This window comes from Oncorhynchus kisutch, linkage group LG30 (assembly GCF_002021735.2).
Source record: "Oncorhynchus kisutch isolate 150728-3 linkage group LG30, Okis_V2, whole genome shotgun sequence".
Classification (NCBI taxonomy): domain Eukaryota; kingdom Metazoa; phylum Chordata; class Actinopteri; order Salmoniformes; family Salmonidae; genus Oncorhynchus; species Oncorhynchus kisutch.
In genome coordinates, this window is record NC_034203.2 from 35278343 (window position 1) to 35295538 (window position 17196).

At 42.7% G+C, this 17196-nt stretch overlaps 1 protein-coding gene across 3 annotated transcripts; it reads left to right on the top strand.

Moving 5' to 3' along the window:
* The first annotated feature begins 87 nt into the window (after positions 1 to 87).
* On the top strand, positions 88 to 7638 carry LOC109874557 (ubiquitin-conjugating enzyme E2 R1-like). Of its 3 annotated transcripts, none has more exons than XM_031809734.1 (5): positions 88 to 1200; positions 1565 to 1651; positions 1841 to 1953; positions 3090 to 3218; positions 4831 to 7638. In XM_031809734.1, the coding sequence occupies exons 1-5, from the start codon at positions 1015 to 1017 to the stop codon at positions 5042 to 5044; spliced, it is 729 nt and encodes a 242-aa protein (XP_031665594.1). In that variant the 5' UTR covers positions 88 to 1014; the 3' UTR covers positions 5045 to 7638. The 3 variants fall into 3 exon arrangements, with proteins under 3 accessions (XP_031665594.1, XP_020322117.1, XP_031665593.1); XM_020466528.2 differs by having other exon boundaries at positions 1841 to 1938; XM_031809733.1 differs by lacking the exons at positions 88 to 1200; positions 1565 to 1651; positions 1841 to 1953; positions 3090 to 3218 and adding an exon at positions 3245 to 4480.
* The last annotated feature ends 9558 nt before the right edge of the window (positions 7639 to 17196 follow it).

Here is a 17196-nt window from a genome sequence, read left to right on the forward strand (position 1 = left end):
ATTCTCATGCATATTTAAAGCCAACCGTTGGGACTTGCATTGAGCCCCGGCGCAGTTTGTAAACGTCATATTATAATCTGATTGATAATTTGAGAGAATGGTGGCATAGAACGTCAATGTGCCTTTCCCAAGTATTTTATCATGATTAATGAAATCTGACCACTACACCCCATCTATAGGTATATCGTCTAGGCATGTTTTAGTTTCCACATAAATTGGCATCGAAAAGGCAAAACAAGGTCCGTGATGTTGTACGTGTGATGAGGAGAGTTGGCTGTATTCCAGAAATGTATTGTGTAGTTCTTAAAACCCACCCGAACAAAAACAAGTAATAAAAAACATGCTACTCTCAATTCATTGAAATAGTTTTACAATAAACATGGTGATTACAATGGATACTTTTTGCACCGCTGACATGAGAATTTTATGCTAATGCATACATCGGAACTACATTTCCCAGAGGGTACTACAATCTTATTGACTGTTTTGAGAGGAGAGGAGGCTGTTTTCAACTCTATTCATTTATAGCCAGCAGGAACACATCGTTGGGGATTTTTTATTTATTTATGTTTGTATCGTCTTTAGCTGGTCCATAACGATTTGTTGTATAACTATCAGTTTCAAAGTAACATTTAAAAAATATATATTCATTGTCACTGGACCAATAGCTAACAGCTTGTGCTAACTAGCTTGCTTCACGGCTTAGCTAGGTCGGCGAGCCTAGTTAGTTACTAAAATACCAAAACATTGTTTTTAGTATGAGTTTTTTTTAATGAGTTATTTGATACTGATAACTAGCTAGATAACAGATATTGCGCGATTTCAAAACAAATCAATCTACTTGAATCTAAAGAGAGGTTAACTAACTAGCCATTGTGCGCATCGAGGAAATCGCAACAAAGAAAAGGTTTTTAGTTTTGCTGGATCAGCTGGCTCGCTAGGTTGCTAGCTGTGTTGTAAACGACGACGTTCCCCGCCAAACGTTAGCCAACTAGTTAATATTGCTATCTTGCCATGGCGCAACATGGTCCTGTTCACGTAGCAAGCTCACAAAAAGCATTAATGCTAGAAATGAAGAGCCTTCAAGAGGAGCCAGTCGAAGGCTTCAAAATAACATTGGTCGATGAAGCAGATCTCTACAATTGGGAAGTGGCAATTTTTGGACCTCCTAACACTCACTATGAAGGGGGCTATTTCAAGGTAAGGCCGAGGTATAGCTAACTAAATTCACTTGTTTTGCTAACTGTCTTAGATACACTAATCCTAGCTTGTTTTGTTAGCTAGTTAGCCAACATGCGCTATGGTCAACTACATGGTTGGATTCCGTTAGTAGTAGGCCCGTAAACTTAACATCGCATCTGTTTTCTATTGCTGTACTTCCAGCCTACAGTGACACTGTCAAACCTATTTCTGGGTCAGGCTGTTGTTGTTCTCGGATATGTTCTACTCAACACCGGGTTGCAACATCAGGTTTACCATTGAATCGGGATAGGTCCCACAGACGCATGTTAGGACATATTGCTGACATGTTGATATATGACTTTCTCTCCCGTGTGTCCCACAGGCTCGTATCAAGTTCCCCGTTGACTACCCCTACTCGCCACCTGCCTTCCGTTTCCTCACCAAGATGTGGCACCCCAACATCTATGAGGTAAGGGATCACTGACCCAATTCTAGAAAAATAGTTGAATTTAAGGTAATTCATTTTCAAACAAATGTCATGGTCCTAATCTGAATTTTTATTGCTCTCTATAGGTAGCTTAATCCTAGTCACACCTGTCATTTGTGGGCATAAGTACAGTGTTTGTATATGTTAATTTGAGCTTCTCCCTTGTGTTAGAATGGGGACGTATGTATATCCATTCTGCACCCTCCAGTTGATGACCCTCAGAGTGGGGAGCTGCCCTCTGAGAGGTGGAACCCTACCCAGAACGTCAGGTACACGCCCTCTCAGTATGTTCTCTCTCTCTCGTCTCCCCGTCTCCCTCTCCCCGTCTCTCTCTCTCGTCTCCCCGTCTCTCTCTCTCGTCTCCCCGTCTCTCTCTCTCGTCTCCCCGGCTCTCTCTCTCGTCTCCCCGGCTCTCTCTCTCGTCTCCCCGGCTCTCTCTCTCGTCTCCCCGGCTCTCTCTCTCGTCTCCCCATCTCTCTCTCTCGTCTCCCCGTCTCTCTCTCTCGTCTCCCCGTCTCTCTCTCTCGTCTCCCCGTCTCTCTCTCTCGTCTCCCCGTCTCTCTCTCTCGTCTCCCCGTCTCTCTCTCTCGTCTCCCCGTCTCTCTCTCTCGTCTCCCCGGCTCTCTCTCTCGTCTCCCCGGCTCTCTCTCTCTCGTCTCTCTCCTCCCCTTCTCGCTCTCTCTCTCCCCCCTTTGCTCACGCTCATCTCCCCCTTCTTGCTCTCTCTCCTGTTGTGCTGTGTCACGCATACCCAGATACCATGACATATTGAACCTCTCCATGACTTCCTGGAAGTGAATAGGAATAATACTAGCCAAACCCCAAGTCAACCTGTAGGACCTATGCAGATCAGAGAGATGTAATATGTTATAAGCAGTGTGGTGAAACGGCCACCTAGCCTATCAGAGGACAAGCACTCCTGTTACACTGGTTTACCCAGTTACACGTTTACTATAAGTCAAGTTGACAAACATTTATTTACGTGAGTTCTTAAATTAGAAGTAGTAAATCAAATCCATATTTCATTTGACACATGCGCCGGTGTAGACCTTCCCGTGAAATGCTTACTTACTAGCCATTAACCAACAATGCAGTTTTAAGAAAATATTAACTTTACAAATTATTTTTGACTTTAGTTTATTTAGTAACACAAAATGACAATGATGAGGCTATATACAGGGGGTACCGGTACTGAGTCAATGTGCGTGGGTACAGGTTAGTCGAGGTAATTTGTAGGTCTTATTTTATCAGCACTGTTTTAGGTTTATATCGACAGGTTGACACATTTCAGAAGTCTTACTTTGCAGAAATATCCTAGCCTGCATCCCACAATGCAGGATCTATGAGCCAACCAGCTAACTCTGATAGACAAAGCCTTGTGCTACTTTCTGAAACCCAACCCGGTTTGTGTATTCTGTAGGACCATCCTTCTGAGTGTGATCTCTCTGCTGAACGAGCCCAACACCTCCTCCCCTGCCAACGTGGACGCCTCCGTCATGTACCGCAAGTGGAGGGACAGCAAGGACAGAGAGTACAGCGAGATAATCAGGTCGGTAAACATGCACAAGGACAGAGTACGCCGAGATAATCAAGTCGGTAAACATATGTACAAGGACAGAGTACGCCGAGATAATCAAGTCGGTAAACATATGTACAAGGACAGAGTACGCCGAGATAATCAAGTCGGTACACATATGTACAAGGACAGAGTACGCCGAGATAATCAGGTCGGTAAACATATGCACAAGGACAGAGTACGCCGAGATAATCAGGTCGGTAAACATATGCACAAGGACAGAGTACGCCGAGATAATCAGGTCGGTAGACATATGCACAAGGACAGAGTACGCCGAGATAATCAGGTCGGTAGACATATGCACAAGGACAGAGTACGCCGAGATAATCAGGTCGGTAGACATATGCACAAGGACAGAGTACGCCGAGATAATCAGGTCGGTAGACATATGCACAAGGACAGAGTACGCCGAGATAATCAGGTCGGTAGACATATGCACAAGGACAGAGTACGCCGAGATAATCAAGTCGGTAAACATATGTACAAGGACAGAGTACGCCGAGATAATCAGGTCGGTAAACATATGCACAAGGACAGAGTACGCCGAGATAATCAGGTCGGTAAACATATGCACAAGGACAGAGTACGCCGAGATAATCAGGTCGGTAAACATGCACAAGGACAGAGAGTACAGCGAGATAATCAGGTCGGTAAACATATGCACAAGGACAGAGAGTACAGCGAGATAATCAGGTCGGTAAACATATGTACAAGGACAGAGTACGCCGAGATAATCAGGTCGGTAGACATATGCACAAGGACAGAATACGCCGAGATAATCAGGTCGGTAGACATATGCACAAGGACAGAGTACGCAGAGATAATCAGGTCGGTAAACATATGCACAAGGACAGAGTACGCCGAGATAATCAGGTCGGTAGACATATGCACAAGGACAGAGTACGCAGAGATAATCAGGTCGGTAGACATATGCACAAGGACAGAGTACGCCGAGATAATCAGGTCGGTAAACATATGCACAAGGACAGAGTACGCCTAGATAATCAGGTCGGTAAACATATGCACAAGGACAGAGTACGCCTAGATAATCAGGTCGGTAGACATATGCACAAGGACAGAGTACGCCTAGATAATCAGGTCGGTAGACATATGCACAAGGACAGAGTACGCCTAGATAATCAGGTCGGTAAACATATGCACAAGGACAGAGAGTACAGCGAGATAATCAGGTCGGTAAACATATGCACAAGGACAGAGTACGCCGAGATAATCAGGTCGGTAAACATATGCACAAGGACAGAGTACGCCTAGATAATCAGGTCGGTAAACATATGCACAAGGACAGAGAGTACAGCGAGATAATCAGGTCGGTAAACATATGCACAAGGACAGAGTACGCCGAGATAATCAGGTCGGTAAACATATGCACAAGGACAGAGTACGCCGAGATAATCAGGTCGGTAAACATATGCACAAGGACAGAGTACGCCGAGATAATCAGGTCGGTAAACATATGCACAAGGACAGAGTACGCCGAGATAATCAGGTCGGTAAACATATGCACAAGGACAGAGAGTACAGCACACACACTTATTCAGCCCCTCCATCTCTGTGTGTGTCTCAGGAAGCAGGTATTGGCCACTAAGGCTGAAGCGGAGCGCGACGGGGTGAAGGTCCCCACAACACTGGCCGAATACTGTGTCCGCACACGCGCCCCACCCCCCGACGAGGGCTCCGACCTCTTCTACGACGATTACTATGACGACGAGGATCTGGAGGACGAAGACGAGGACGACTGCTGCTATGATGAAGACGACTCTGGGACGGAGGAGTCGTGACACGTCCTACCTGGGAACCTGGATGGCTGACGCGTGCGTTCCCTGAACTCTCCTCCCGTAGGAGAGACTTTTCAGGAAGGACTACTTCACATTTTAAACCTCTCACTTTTTCTATCCTCAGAATCCAAGCACACTGTCATCTGTGCAAAGTCTGCACCTGTTATTTGCAGGAAGTATCGACTAAAATGAAACTAAACTCGACATGCTACCTTATGACCCTGTTTGACCATCTGGGAAAACCAGGTGTAACCACTTGGTAAATCAGGCACATGAGTTGGCCACCTCCTAGTTCACTCACCTAGAGTCAGAAAGTGTTTTGCCTGAACAGGCGACTGAAGGCTTCACCTGTCATGGTGTCTATGTGAGCGACACGCCACTGAACTTACAGCAGAACTTATGCATCTCCAAGATGAGGTTCTGTCTGGCTTCACTCCTCCCTTACATTTTTGTGCGAGGGGAAAACTGACTGTCAACATATTGTTTCTGCATGTCAGACATCTTGTACACAGTCATACATGCCGGAATACTGGTTTGATTGAATTTAGAAAATTCTGTCTGGTGGACCCCAGGATGCACTTGAGCTGCGGGCCAAACCCGCAGCTCAACATTTTGCTGGCCTAGCCGTACATGTCTGAGGTGTTTTTCTGTTTGAGAGTGGAGTGAGTGATTCTAAAGCACTCAATGTAACATTGTCGTGGCAACTGATTCTCCTGCATCTGGACAGAATTCTCTGAGACCCATACCTTTCTCCTCAAGGTTCTCCTCTGCAAAGGATGATGGAGCCAGAGACAAGTCTTTGGTGTAGCCCAGCAACTGTAGGGGGGGGGGGGTGCTTTATGGGATTAGCGTAATGATTTGCTGTTTCCTGTTTTTATTCTCCTTTCATTGAGAATTATGCCAGTAGTCTTTGTTAGAGAATGATTTAAAATGTCCTTGGGTCATAGAGTCGATCTTTGTGGTTTTCTGTAGGAAGATTATTTATCTCTGTTGAAAATATGTTGTGGCAGTATCAGTCAGCAAGCCTCTGGGATTGGGGAAAGAAAATGGCTGCCACTTTTGTTTTTACTTTTGTGTGTGCAAGTGGAGGGTGCTATCATGAATCTCCAAGTAGAGATGTGTTTGCGTGTGTTAATCAGCAATATTGGATGTTGCATTTATTCTAATTTGGCTTAATTTAACTTTAACTCTCAGGATATTTACGAATGAGAAAAAATTGAGAATTTTTAAGATAAAGTGGTCTCTTTCCTGGTGGGCTTCAGAGATATACTATATATACAAAAGTATGTGGACACTCCTTCAAATGAGTGGATTTGACTATTTCAGCCACGCCTGTTGCTGACAAGTGTATAAAATCGAGCACACAGCCATGCAGTTTTCATAGACAAACACTGGCAGTAGAAGGGCCTTACTGAAGAGCTCAGTAACTTTCAACATGGCACCGTCATAGGATGCCACCTTTCCAACAAGTCAATTTGTCACATTTCTGCCCTGCTAGAGCTGCCCTGGTCAACTGTAAGTGCTGTTATTGTGAACTGGAACTGTCTAGGAGCAACAACGGCTCAGCCGCGAAGTCGTAGTCCACACAAGCTCACAGAACGGGACAGCCGAGTGCTGAAGCGCATAACAATCACCTGTCCTCGGTTACAACACTCACTACCGAGTTCCAAACTGCCTCTGGAAGCAACGTCAGCACAAGAACTCTTCGTTGGGAGCTTCATGAAATGGGTTTTCGTGGCCGAGCAGCCACACACAAGCCTAAGATTATGCGCAAAAGCCAAGCTTCGGCTGGAGTGGTGTGAAGCTCGCCTCCATTGGACTCTGGAGCAGTGAAAACGTGTTCTCTGGAGTGATGAATCGCGCTTCGCCATCTGGCAATCCGACGGACGATTCTGGTTTGCAGATGCCAGGAGAACGCTACCTGCCCGAATGCATAGTGCCAACTGTAAAGTTTGGTGGATGAGGAATAGTCGTCTCGGGCTAAGTTTCATGGTTCGGGCTAGGACCCTTAGTTCCAGTGAAGGGAAATCTTAGCGCTACATCATACAATGACATTCTAGACGATTCTGTGCTTCCAACTTTGTGGCAATCGTTTGGGGAACGCCCTTTCCTGTTTCAGCATGACAATGTCCCTGTGCACAAAGCAAGGTCCAAACAAAAATGGTTTGTCGAGGTCGGTGTGGAAGAACTTGACTGGCCTGCACAGAGCTCTGACCTCAACCCCATCAAACACCTTTGGGATGAATTGGAACGTTGACTGCGAGCCAGACCTAATCGGCCAAAATCAGTGTCTGACCTCAGTCATGGTCTTGTGGCTGAATGGAAGCAAGTACCCCACAGCAATGATCGAACATCCAGTGGAACACCTTCCCGGAAGAGTGGAGGCTGTTTTAGCAACTCCATATTAATGCCCATAATTTTGGAATGAGATGTTCAACGAGCAGGTGTCCACATACTTTTGGTCATGTAGTTTACAGTGACATGTACCGTTACTGATCTGCACCTGTGTCTATATGGACCATCACTTTTTCATTTTTTGTTGTTTTTGGCCAATTTAAAACTGGAAAAATAAAGCTCTTTATTGGAAACAAGTTTTATTTTGTCCTCCTGTCTCCTGTTGACCAAATTACACAAGATTTTAATTCTGCGTTAACTGAGACTAATTATAGGGTAACAATAGTGTTTACTTTCTATTGTGCATCAACCACAGATTGAAGTTCAGCTACTACTTTTTGAATAGGCCTACTGTTTAATTTGAATGCATTTTAGACATTCACAATTAACGTCTTGTGCCTTTATTCAAAATAAATATGCAACGTAAGGAAAAGGTTTACTGTAAAGTAGGAATAGGATGGATTGACAACAGCCAAGGCAAAGGGAGACCATAGTCCATGTTGAATTTTGAGTGGAATTTCCCTTTAATATAGTCTTCATAGATTGCATTACTTTGTTGTTAGGGCTTTTGTTGTTGTTGTTGTTGTTGTTGTTAGGGCTTTTGACATGTTCGGCCGTTCTCCAACCACTGAACCACACTTAAATAGAGGAGTCTAACCTGCCCTGTTCTCCCTTCTTTTGTCCTATTTTCCCGCCTTCTCCTCCCATCTTCTCTGCCTTCCCCCCCATCCTTTCCCTCTCTTCACCACTCTCGCTCCTTCTCCCAGTCGTTTGACAGTAAAGGAGAGTTGAAGGGGAAAGTAGAGGCTCTGGCCCAGCTGATCAGAGTCCCAGTACCTGGTGGGCCACTCTGGGGCGGGCATCAACCTCTTCAGGCATACCTGACTTCAGGAAAGACCATAACTAATTAAACTCAACTCCAGCTGCAACTAGTGTGTTGGACTGGAGCTCTGACGTAAGCACCCAATTGTGCTGTGTAATTACATACTCTTCAACGGGTACTGAAATCTAGTTTTTGATAAATATAATTTTATGTGACATCGGAGCTCCAGTCCACCCATACTAGTGAGTTTAGTTGGTTAGTAAGATCGTGACCCTGTACCGCTCAACTACAGTGCACCTCAACAGGCTAAAGAACACCCCCTCCTATCCTTGGAGTTTGCCTTTACAAGTATATTATTATACCAGTAAAGGGCCCCAGTCTGATCAAATATCCTACTTGGAATTGGATCAGTGATTTTTACTTTATGTTTTCGAAATGGAAGATGGAAGGATGCATTTTCAAACAATTTTAAGTAAGGAAATAAATGTGTCAACACCCTCTTATTCGACTGCAGTACCGCTGTTTCAGCAGAGGGCAGTATAGCTCTGTTACCAGAGCACTGACTACTATATGCTGGAGCTCTGTGATGACTTCCACACTAATGGTCCAACGTTTTCTTTCATATTACAGTTCATTACACTCTCATTCTTATGCGCTCTTAGTCTGCTTGTATTCACTCGTTCTCCCAGTCTCGTGTGAGGAATGTGTTGTAAACCATAATATTTCATTTGTAGAGCACATTTCCCACATTCAACATGAGGGACAAGATGAATCTCAGCAGCAGCTCTCAACTCTAGAGCATGTCACATTCATATTTCAACAAACTGCTTGCCTGCCTCTCTCATACTGGTCTGCAAGTCTGTCTGTGAGATATGGCCTGGAATTTAATTAATGGTCCATCACTGAAAAAGCTAGGTGAAAAAGGGACACGTTCCCCCACTAAAGTCAATTTGCAGACTTACATTGCTTTTCATGTTCCACAGCCCTTTTCTCCAAAAGATAAGTGTGTACTACCTGGCTGATGTACTCCTCTGCCCTAGTGCCTGTCTCTCCAAATGGGTGATTAGCTTTGATTTGGTCTTGGGTGAGCAGAGGATGAGTCACTGTGAGAGACTGGGCTGTGTAAGTTGAGAGAATGGGAGAGGAGAATGCTAGGACTTCAGCAGTATTCTCAGTAATTCTCGCTCAGCCTTTTGCATAGAAATGAGGCTCTTTCCTTTTGAAGCCCAGATGCCGCTCCTAACTACAAAGATGTCGAGTTGGCTTGACAGTCTGTCTTGTGTCTTGTCCTTCTATAACCTTGGACAGACTGTGTGCCTACAATACCCACTGTAATGTGCATAGTAAATCAATAGGGCTAACTACAACTGTTAGCTAGCGACCCACAAAGAATTAACATCTACCTTGCATAACATTAGTTTTTGGTCATTTTTGCCTGTTAAATGGTGTGGTAGTAAGATCATTACGATTCACTGATAATTATTAAGTAAAATGTTTGCTTTGTGTCTATATCTTGTTTTGTCTCTGTCATTGTCCTGGCTGGAAGAAGTTTCAGTGAATGGGGAGATGCAGCGTAAGGGAAAACAGTGGGGGGAGGAAATACAGTGGAGGGAGTGGGAGGTAATACAGTAGGGGGAGGAAATACAGTGGAGGGAGTGGGAGGAAATACAGTGGAGGGAGTGGGAGGTAATACAGTAGGGGGAGTGGGAGGTAATACAGTGGAGGGAGTGGGAGGTAATACAGTAGGGGGAGGTAATACAGTGGAGGGAGTGGGAGGTAATACAGTGGAGGGAGTGGGAGGTAATACAGTAGGGGGAGTGGGAGGTAATACAGTGGCGGGAGTGGGAGGTAATACAGTAGGGGGAGGTAATACAGTGGAGGGAGTGGGAGGTAATACAGTAGGGGGAGTGGCAGGTAATACAGTGGCGGGAGTGGGAGGTAATACAGATTCGCTATCGGCTCTCCGGCTACAACAGTACGGATGCTTCTCAGTCCAGGACTTTTATCTTCATCACCACCACCACACACTATAGTATTCACAAACAAACACAGAAATCTTCAGTTTACACAGAATGGACTTGTGGTTCTTTTGGGGAAAGGAGACATGTATACATATTAACTATAGTAAAGCAGCAATACAACAGGATCTGTACATAGCCTTGTAGAATGACAGTACATACACACATCTCGCCATAGAGAGAGAGAGGGAGAGTCACGATTATAACAGCCCTCTCTCCAGCCTATTGTAGATTTATCTGATCTGTCTCTGGTGACAAAGAGTCATAAATCAGACTTGCTTGAGCTTCAGGACCGTCTTTGGAACTACTATCAGGTTCTAAAAACTTGCCATGGCATAGCACTAACGCCAACTATGAATGTGCAGTTGGATACACTACAGGATATACATTAGCCATTTCTAAACTAACATATTCAGCAGAAATAATCACACATTAATGGTATACACAATATGCACCAGCAGTAGGCCATCCAAAATATACAAAGGAATTAGAAGCAGGATAACATTAGTACTACAATACAGTTACAAAATGTAGGAAAGGACCTAGTTAAGCATCGCTAAGCACCATAGAACCCCCCACAGGCATGGCCTTTTCATTATTTTTTTTACACTAGCCCAATGTAACACTACAATCATTCTCTGAACAGGACCTGTATTTATCAAGCGACTCAGAGTAGAAGTGCAGATCTAGGATCATTTTTGCCTTTTAGATCATGGATAATAGGATTCTAATGACAGGAGGGACCTGATTCTAGGTGATCTCTCCTACACTGAGAGACTGCATTTACACAGGCATCCCAATTATTATCTTTTGCCGCTAATTGGCCATTTGACCAATCACCTCACATCTTTCCAATATTTGAGTAAAATCTCAGTATTTGGCTGCCTGTGTAAACACAGCCTTCATGAATAGTGGCCTTGGTCTCTATTGTCAAAAGTATTTACAAAGTTAATGCTCAAGCAGGAGTCTTCAGGTTTCAGAGCAAAATTTTTTACTTATATAAAAATATAAGCACAATATGCAACAATTTCAATGATTTTACTTAGTTACAGTTCATATAAGGAAATTGGTCAATTGAAATAAATTAGGCCCTAATCTATGGATGTCACATGACTGGGAATACAGATATGCATCTGTTGGTCACAGATGCCTTAAAAAAGTAAAATGTAGGGGCGTGGATCAGAGAACCAGTCAGTATCTGGTGTGACCACCTTTTGCCTCATGCACAGTGACACGTCTCCTTCGCCTAGAGTTGATTGTGGCCTGTGAAATGTTGTCCCACTCCTCTTCAATGGCTGTGCGAAGTTGCTCGATATTGGTGGGAACTGGAACATGCTGTCGTACACATCGATCCAGAGAATCCCAAAAATGCTTAATTGGTGACTGGTGAGTATGCAGGCCATAGAAGAACTGGGGCATTTTCAACTTCCAGGAAGTGTACAGATCCTTGAGACATGGAGCCGTGTTTTATCATGCTGAAACGTCATGGCAGCAGATTAATGGCACGACAATGGGCCTCAGGATCTCGTCACGGCATCTCTGTGCATTCAAGTTGCCATTGATAAAATGCAATTGTATTCGTTGTCCGTAGCTTATGCCTTATGCCATAACATAACCCCACCGCCACCATGGCGCACTCTGGTCAAAATGTTGACATCAGCAAACCGCTGGCCCACACGACGCCATTTGCCCGGTACTGTTGAAACCGGGATTAATCTGTGAAGAGCCCACTTCTCCAGAGTGCCAGTGGCCATTGAAGGTGAACATTTGCCTCCTGCAGTCGGTTACGACGCCGAACTGCGGTCAGCTTGAGAGAAAACATGTCAATTCCCACGTTGTATGGATCCGTTCCAAATTGGAACATTAACAATCTATTGTATGAATAATCTATTTTGTTCCTGGAAGATGTTACTGAGCAGTGGGGACCATTCAATACACGAGCAGAAGAATATCATATTCCAATCCATATGGTAATGAGTTGAGAAGGAAATGCTAAACTAAAGTACTCTTCTCCTTCTACACCCTCATTTACATTCATATGAATTGTCTTTCAGTAACATACTCATGAAATAATCTCTCTCTCTCTCAGGGATCTTGTGTCTGAGTTGCATGGGAACATGTTTGTGGAGGAGTGTGGGAAGTGTAACAGGTGCGTCAGTTCAAACCACTTTGTGTGAATGATATCACACATGACGCACTCAACCAGTAGCACAGAAATGTTAATGAAAGTGTACCGAAACACACTTCAGCCTATCTTCATCAAATCAAAACAAGCTTTATTTAAACAGCACATTTCAGACATGGAATGCAACACAATGTGCTTCACAATGTACTTCACGCAAATATTTACTACACAACATAAGAGGATAAAAAAATAAAAAGTACCTGAAGGAAAAAGCAAAGCTAAAAAGGTGTGTTTTTAAGAGCTCTTTTAAATATGTCCACAGTTAATTGAACAAAAATGAATAATTTGTGTGCTCTCTCATGGTAAATTCATTCATAACCCTCTGTCTTTTAATTTATGCTAATTCTCCCAACACGGTTGGCCAAACTCATCTGTCAATCTGATAAAAATAAAGAACTTCTGTCTTTCCATATGTTAACAACCTGAGGCAACTCGGGCAACGACTGCTGACTTGAAAGAGGGGTCGCCATTCCAGCAGCATACTAATAAAGTATTAGGGATGACTTATCTAGCCTTCAGAAACCATCTGTTAATAGGGATGACTTATCTAGCCTTCAGAAACCATCTGTTAATAGGGATGACTTATCTAGCCTTCAGAAACCATCTGTTAATAGGGATGACTTATCTAGCCTTCAGAAACCATCTGTTAATAGGGATGACTTATCTAGCCTTCAGAAACCATCTGTTAATAGGGATGACTTATCTAGCCTTCAGAAACCATCTGTTAATAGGGATGACTTATCTAGCCTACAGAACCCATCTGTTAATAGGGATGACTTATCTAGCCTACAGAAACCATCTGTTAATAGGGATGACTTATCTAGCCTTCAGAAACCATCTGTTAATAGGGATGACTTATCTAGCCTTCAGAAACCATCTGTTAATAGGGATGACTTATCTAGCCTTCAGAAACCATCTGTTAATAGGGATGACTTATCTAGCCTTCAGAAACCATCTGTTAATAGGGATGACTTATCTAGCCTTCAGAAACCATCTGTTAATAGGGATGACTTATCTAGCCTACAGAAACCATCTGATAATAGGGATGACTTATCTAGCCTTCAGAAACCATCTGTTAATAGGGATGACTTATCTAGCCTTCAGAAACCATCTGTTAATAGGGATGACTTATCTAGCCTTCAGAAACCATCTGTTAATAGGGATGACTTATCTAGCCTTCAGAAACCATCTGTTAATAGGGATGACTTATCTAGCCTACAGAAACCATCTGTTAATAGGGATGACTTATCTAGCCTTCAGAAACCATCTGTTAATAGGGATGACTTATCTAGCCTTCAGAAACCATCTGTTAATAGGGATGACTTATCTAGCCTTCAGAAACCATCTGTTAATAGGGATGACTTATCTAGCCTTCAGAAACCATCTGTTAATAGGGATGACTTATGTAGCCTTCAGAAACCATCTGTTAATAGGGATGACTTATCTATCCTTCAGAAACCATCTGTTAATAGGGATGACTTATCTAGCCTTCAGAAACCATCTGTTAATAGGGATGACTTATCTAGCCTTCAGAAACCATCTGTTAATAGGGATGACTTATCTAGCCTTCAGAAACCATCTGTTAATAGGGATGACTTATCTAGCCTTCAGAAACCATCTGTTAATAGGGATGACTTATCTAGCCTTCAGAAACCATCTGTTAATAGGGATGACTTATCTAGCCTTCAGAACCCATCTGTTAATAGGGATGACTTATCTAGCCTTCAGAAACCATCTGTTAATAGGGATGACTTATCTAGCCTTCAGAAACCATCTGTTAATAGGGATGACTTATCTAGCCTTCAGAAACCATCTGTTAATAGGGATGACTTATCTAGCCTACAGAAACCATCTGTTAATAGGGATGACTTATCTAGCCTTCAGAAACCATCTGTTAATAGGGATGACTTATCTAGCCTTCAGAAACCATCTGTTAATAGGGATGACTTATCTAGCCTTCAGAAACCATCTGTTAATAGGGATGACTTATCTAGCCTTCAGAAACCATCTGTTAATAGGGATGACTTATGTAGCCTTCAGAAACCATCTGTTAATAGTGATGACTTATCTAGCCTTCAGAAACCATCTGTTAATAGGGATGACTTATCTAGCCTTCAGAACCCATCTGTTAATAGGGATGACTTATCTAGCCTTCAGAAACAATCTGTTAATAGGGATGACTTATCTAGCCTTCAGAAACCATCTGTTAATAGGGATGACTTATCTAGCCTTCAGAAACCATCTGTTAATAGGGATGACTTATCTAGCCTTCAGAAACCATCTGTTAATAGGGATGACTTATCTAGCCTTCAGAAACCATCTGTTAATAGGGATGACTTATCTAGCCTTCAGAAACCATCTGTTAATAGGGATGACTTATCTAGCCTTCAGAAACCATCTGTTAATAGGGATGACTTATCTAGCCTTCAGAAACCATCTGTTAATAGGGATGACTTATCTAGCCTTCAGAAACCATCTGTTAATAGGGATGACATATCTATCCTTCAGAAACCATCTGTTTATAGGGATGACTTATCTAGCTTTCAGAAACCATCTGTTAATAAGGATGACTTATCTATCCTTCAGAAACCATCTGTTAATAGGGATGACTTATCTAGCCTACAGAAACCATCTGTTAATAGGGATGACTTATCTAGCTTTCAGAAACCATCTGTTAATAGGGATGACTTATCTAGCCTTCAGAAACCATCTGTTAATAGGGATGACTTATCTAGCCTTCAGAAACCATCTGTTAATAGGGATGACTTATCTAGCCTTCAGAAACCATCTGTTAATAAGGATGACTTATCTATCCTTCAGAAACCATCTGTTAATAGGGATGACTTATCTAGCCTACAGAAACCATCTGTTAATAGGGATGACTTATCTAGCCTACAGAAACCATCTGATAATAGGGATGACTTATCTAGCCTTCAGAAACCATCTGTTAATAGGGATGACTTATCTAGCCTACAGAAACCATCTGTTAATAAGAATGACTTATCTATCCTTCAGAAACCATCTGTTAATAGGGATGACTTATCTAGCCTACAGAAACCATCTGTTAATAGGGATGACTTATCTAGCCTTCAGAAACCATCTGTTAATAGGGATGACTTATCTAGCCTTCAGAAACCATCTGTTAATAGGGATGACTTATCTAGCCTTCAGAAACCATCTGTTAATAGGGATGACTTATCTAGCCTACAGAAACCATCTGTTAATAGGGATGACTTATCTAGCCTACAGAAACCATCTGTTAATAGGGATGACTTATCTAGCCTTCAGAAACCATCTGTTAATAGGGATGACTTATCTAGCCTTCAGAAACCATCTGTTAATAGGGATGACTTATCTAGCCTACAGAAACCATCTGTTAATAGGGATGACTTATCTAGCCTTCAGAAACCATCTGTTAATAGGGATGACTTATCTAGCCTTCAGAAACCATCTGTTAATAGGGATGACTTATCTAGCCTACAGAAACCATCTGTTAATAGGGATGACTTATCTATCCTTCAGAAACCATCTGTTAATAGGGATGACTTATCTAGCCTTCAGAAACCATCTGTTAATAGGGATGACTTATCTAGCCTACAGAAACCATCTGTTAATAGGGATGACTTATCTAGCCTACAGAAACCATCTGTTAATAGGGATGACTTATCTAGCCTTCAGAACCCATCTGTTAATAGGGATGACTTATCTAGCCTTCAGAAACCATCTGTTAATAGGGATGACTTATCTAGCCTTCAGAAACCATCTGTTAATAGGGATGACTTATCTAGCCTTCAGAAACCATCTGTTAATAGGGATGACTTATCTAGCCTTCAGAACCCATCTGTTAATAGGGATGACTTATCTAGCCTTCAGAACCCATCTGTTAATAGGGATGACTTATCTAGCCTTCAGAAACCATCTGTTAATAGGGATGACTTATCTAGCCTTCAGAAACCATCTGTTAATAGGGATGACTTATCTAGCCTTCAGAACCCATCTGTTAATAGGGATGACTTATCTAGCCTTCAGAAACCATCTGTTAATAGGGATGACTTATCTAGCCTTCAGAAACCATCTGTTAATAGGGATGACTTATCTAGCCTTCAGAACCCATCTGTTAATAGGGATGACTTATCTAGCCTTCAGAACCCATCTGTTAATAGGGATGACTTATCTAGCCTTCAGAAACCATCTGTTAATAGGGATGACTTATCTAGCCTACAGAAACCATCTGTTAATAGGGATGACTTATCTAGCCTTCAGAAACCATCTGTTAATAGGGATGACTTATCTAGCCTTCAGAACCCATCTGTTAATAGGGATGACTTATCTAGCCTTCAGAAACCATCTGTTAATAGGGATGACTTATCTATCCTTCAGAAACCATCTGTTTATAGGGATGACTTATCTAGCCTTCAGAACCCATCTGTTAATAGGGATGACTTATCTAGCGGGCATAACAACATCAGCGGAGCACCATCAAACATTTACAGCAACCATCTCACACACCCTTTAAACTCTCTGAAATGTTTGTTCAGAGATCTGTTTTAATAAGTCACCTGTTAGGTGACTCTACCCATCGAGTTTGAATATTGAATTATGTGGCACTGCCTCACTGAATGTCCTTGATCAGTAGCTTGAAGTGAAAGGCATCACAGGTTCTGATGGGTTCAGGCCGTATCTGCGGGAAAAAAAGTGATTGGTGTGATGTGGCTGAAACCAACTGTAAAATACT

Bases quoted from the DNA above. Each gene is read 5' to 3' on its own strand.
- LOC109874557 (XM_031809733.1), top strand. From the start codon at position 3,951: ATGTACAAGGACAGAGTACGCCGAGATAATCAGGTCGGTAGACATATG. The intron at 4,481-4,830 runs GTCGGTAAACAT...TGTGTGTCTCAG, and splicing joins GAGTACGCCGAGATAATCAG to GAAGCAGGTATTGGCCACTA.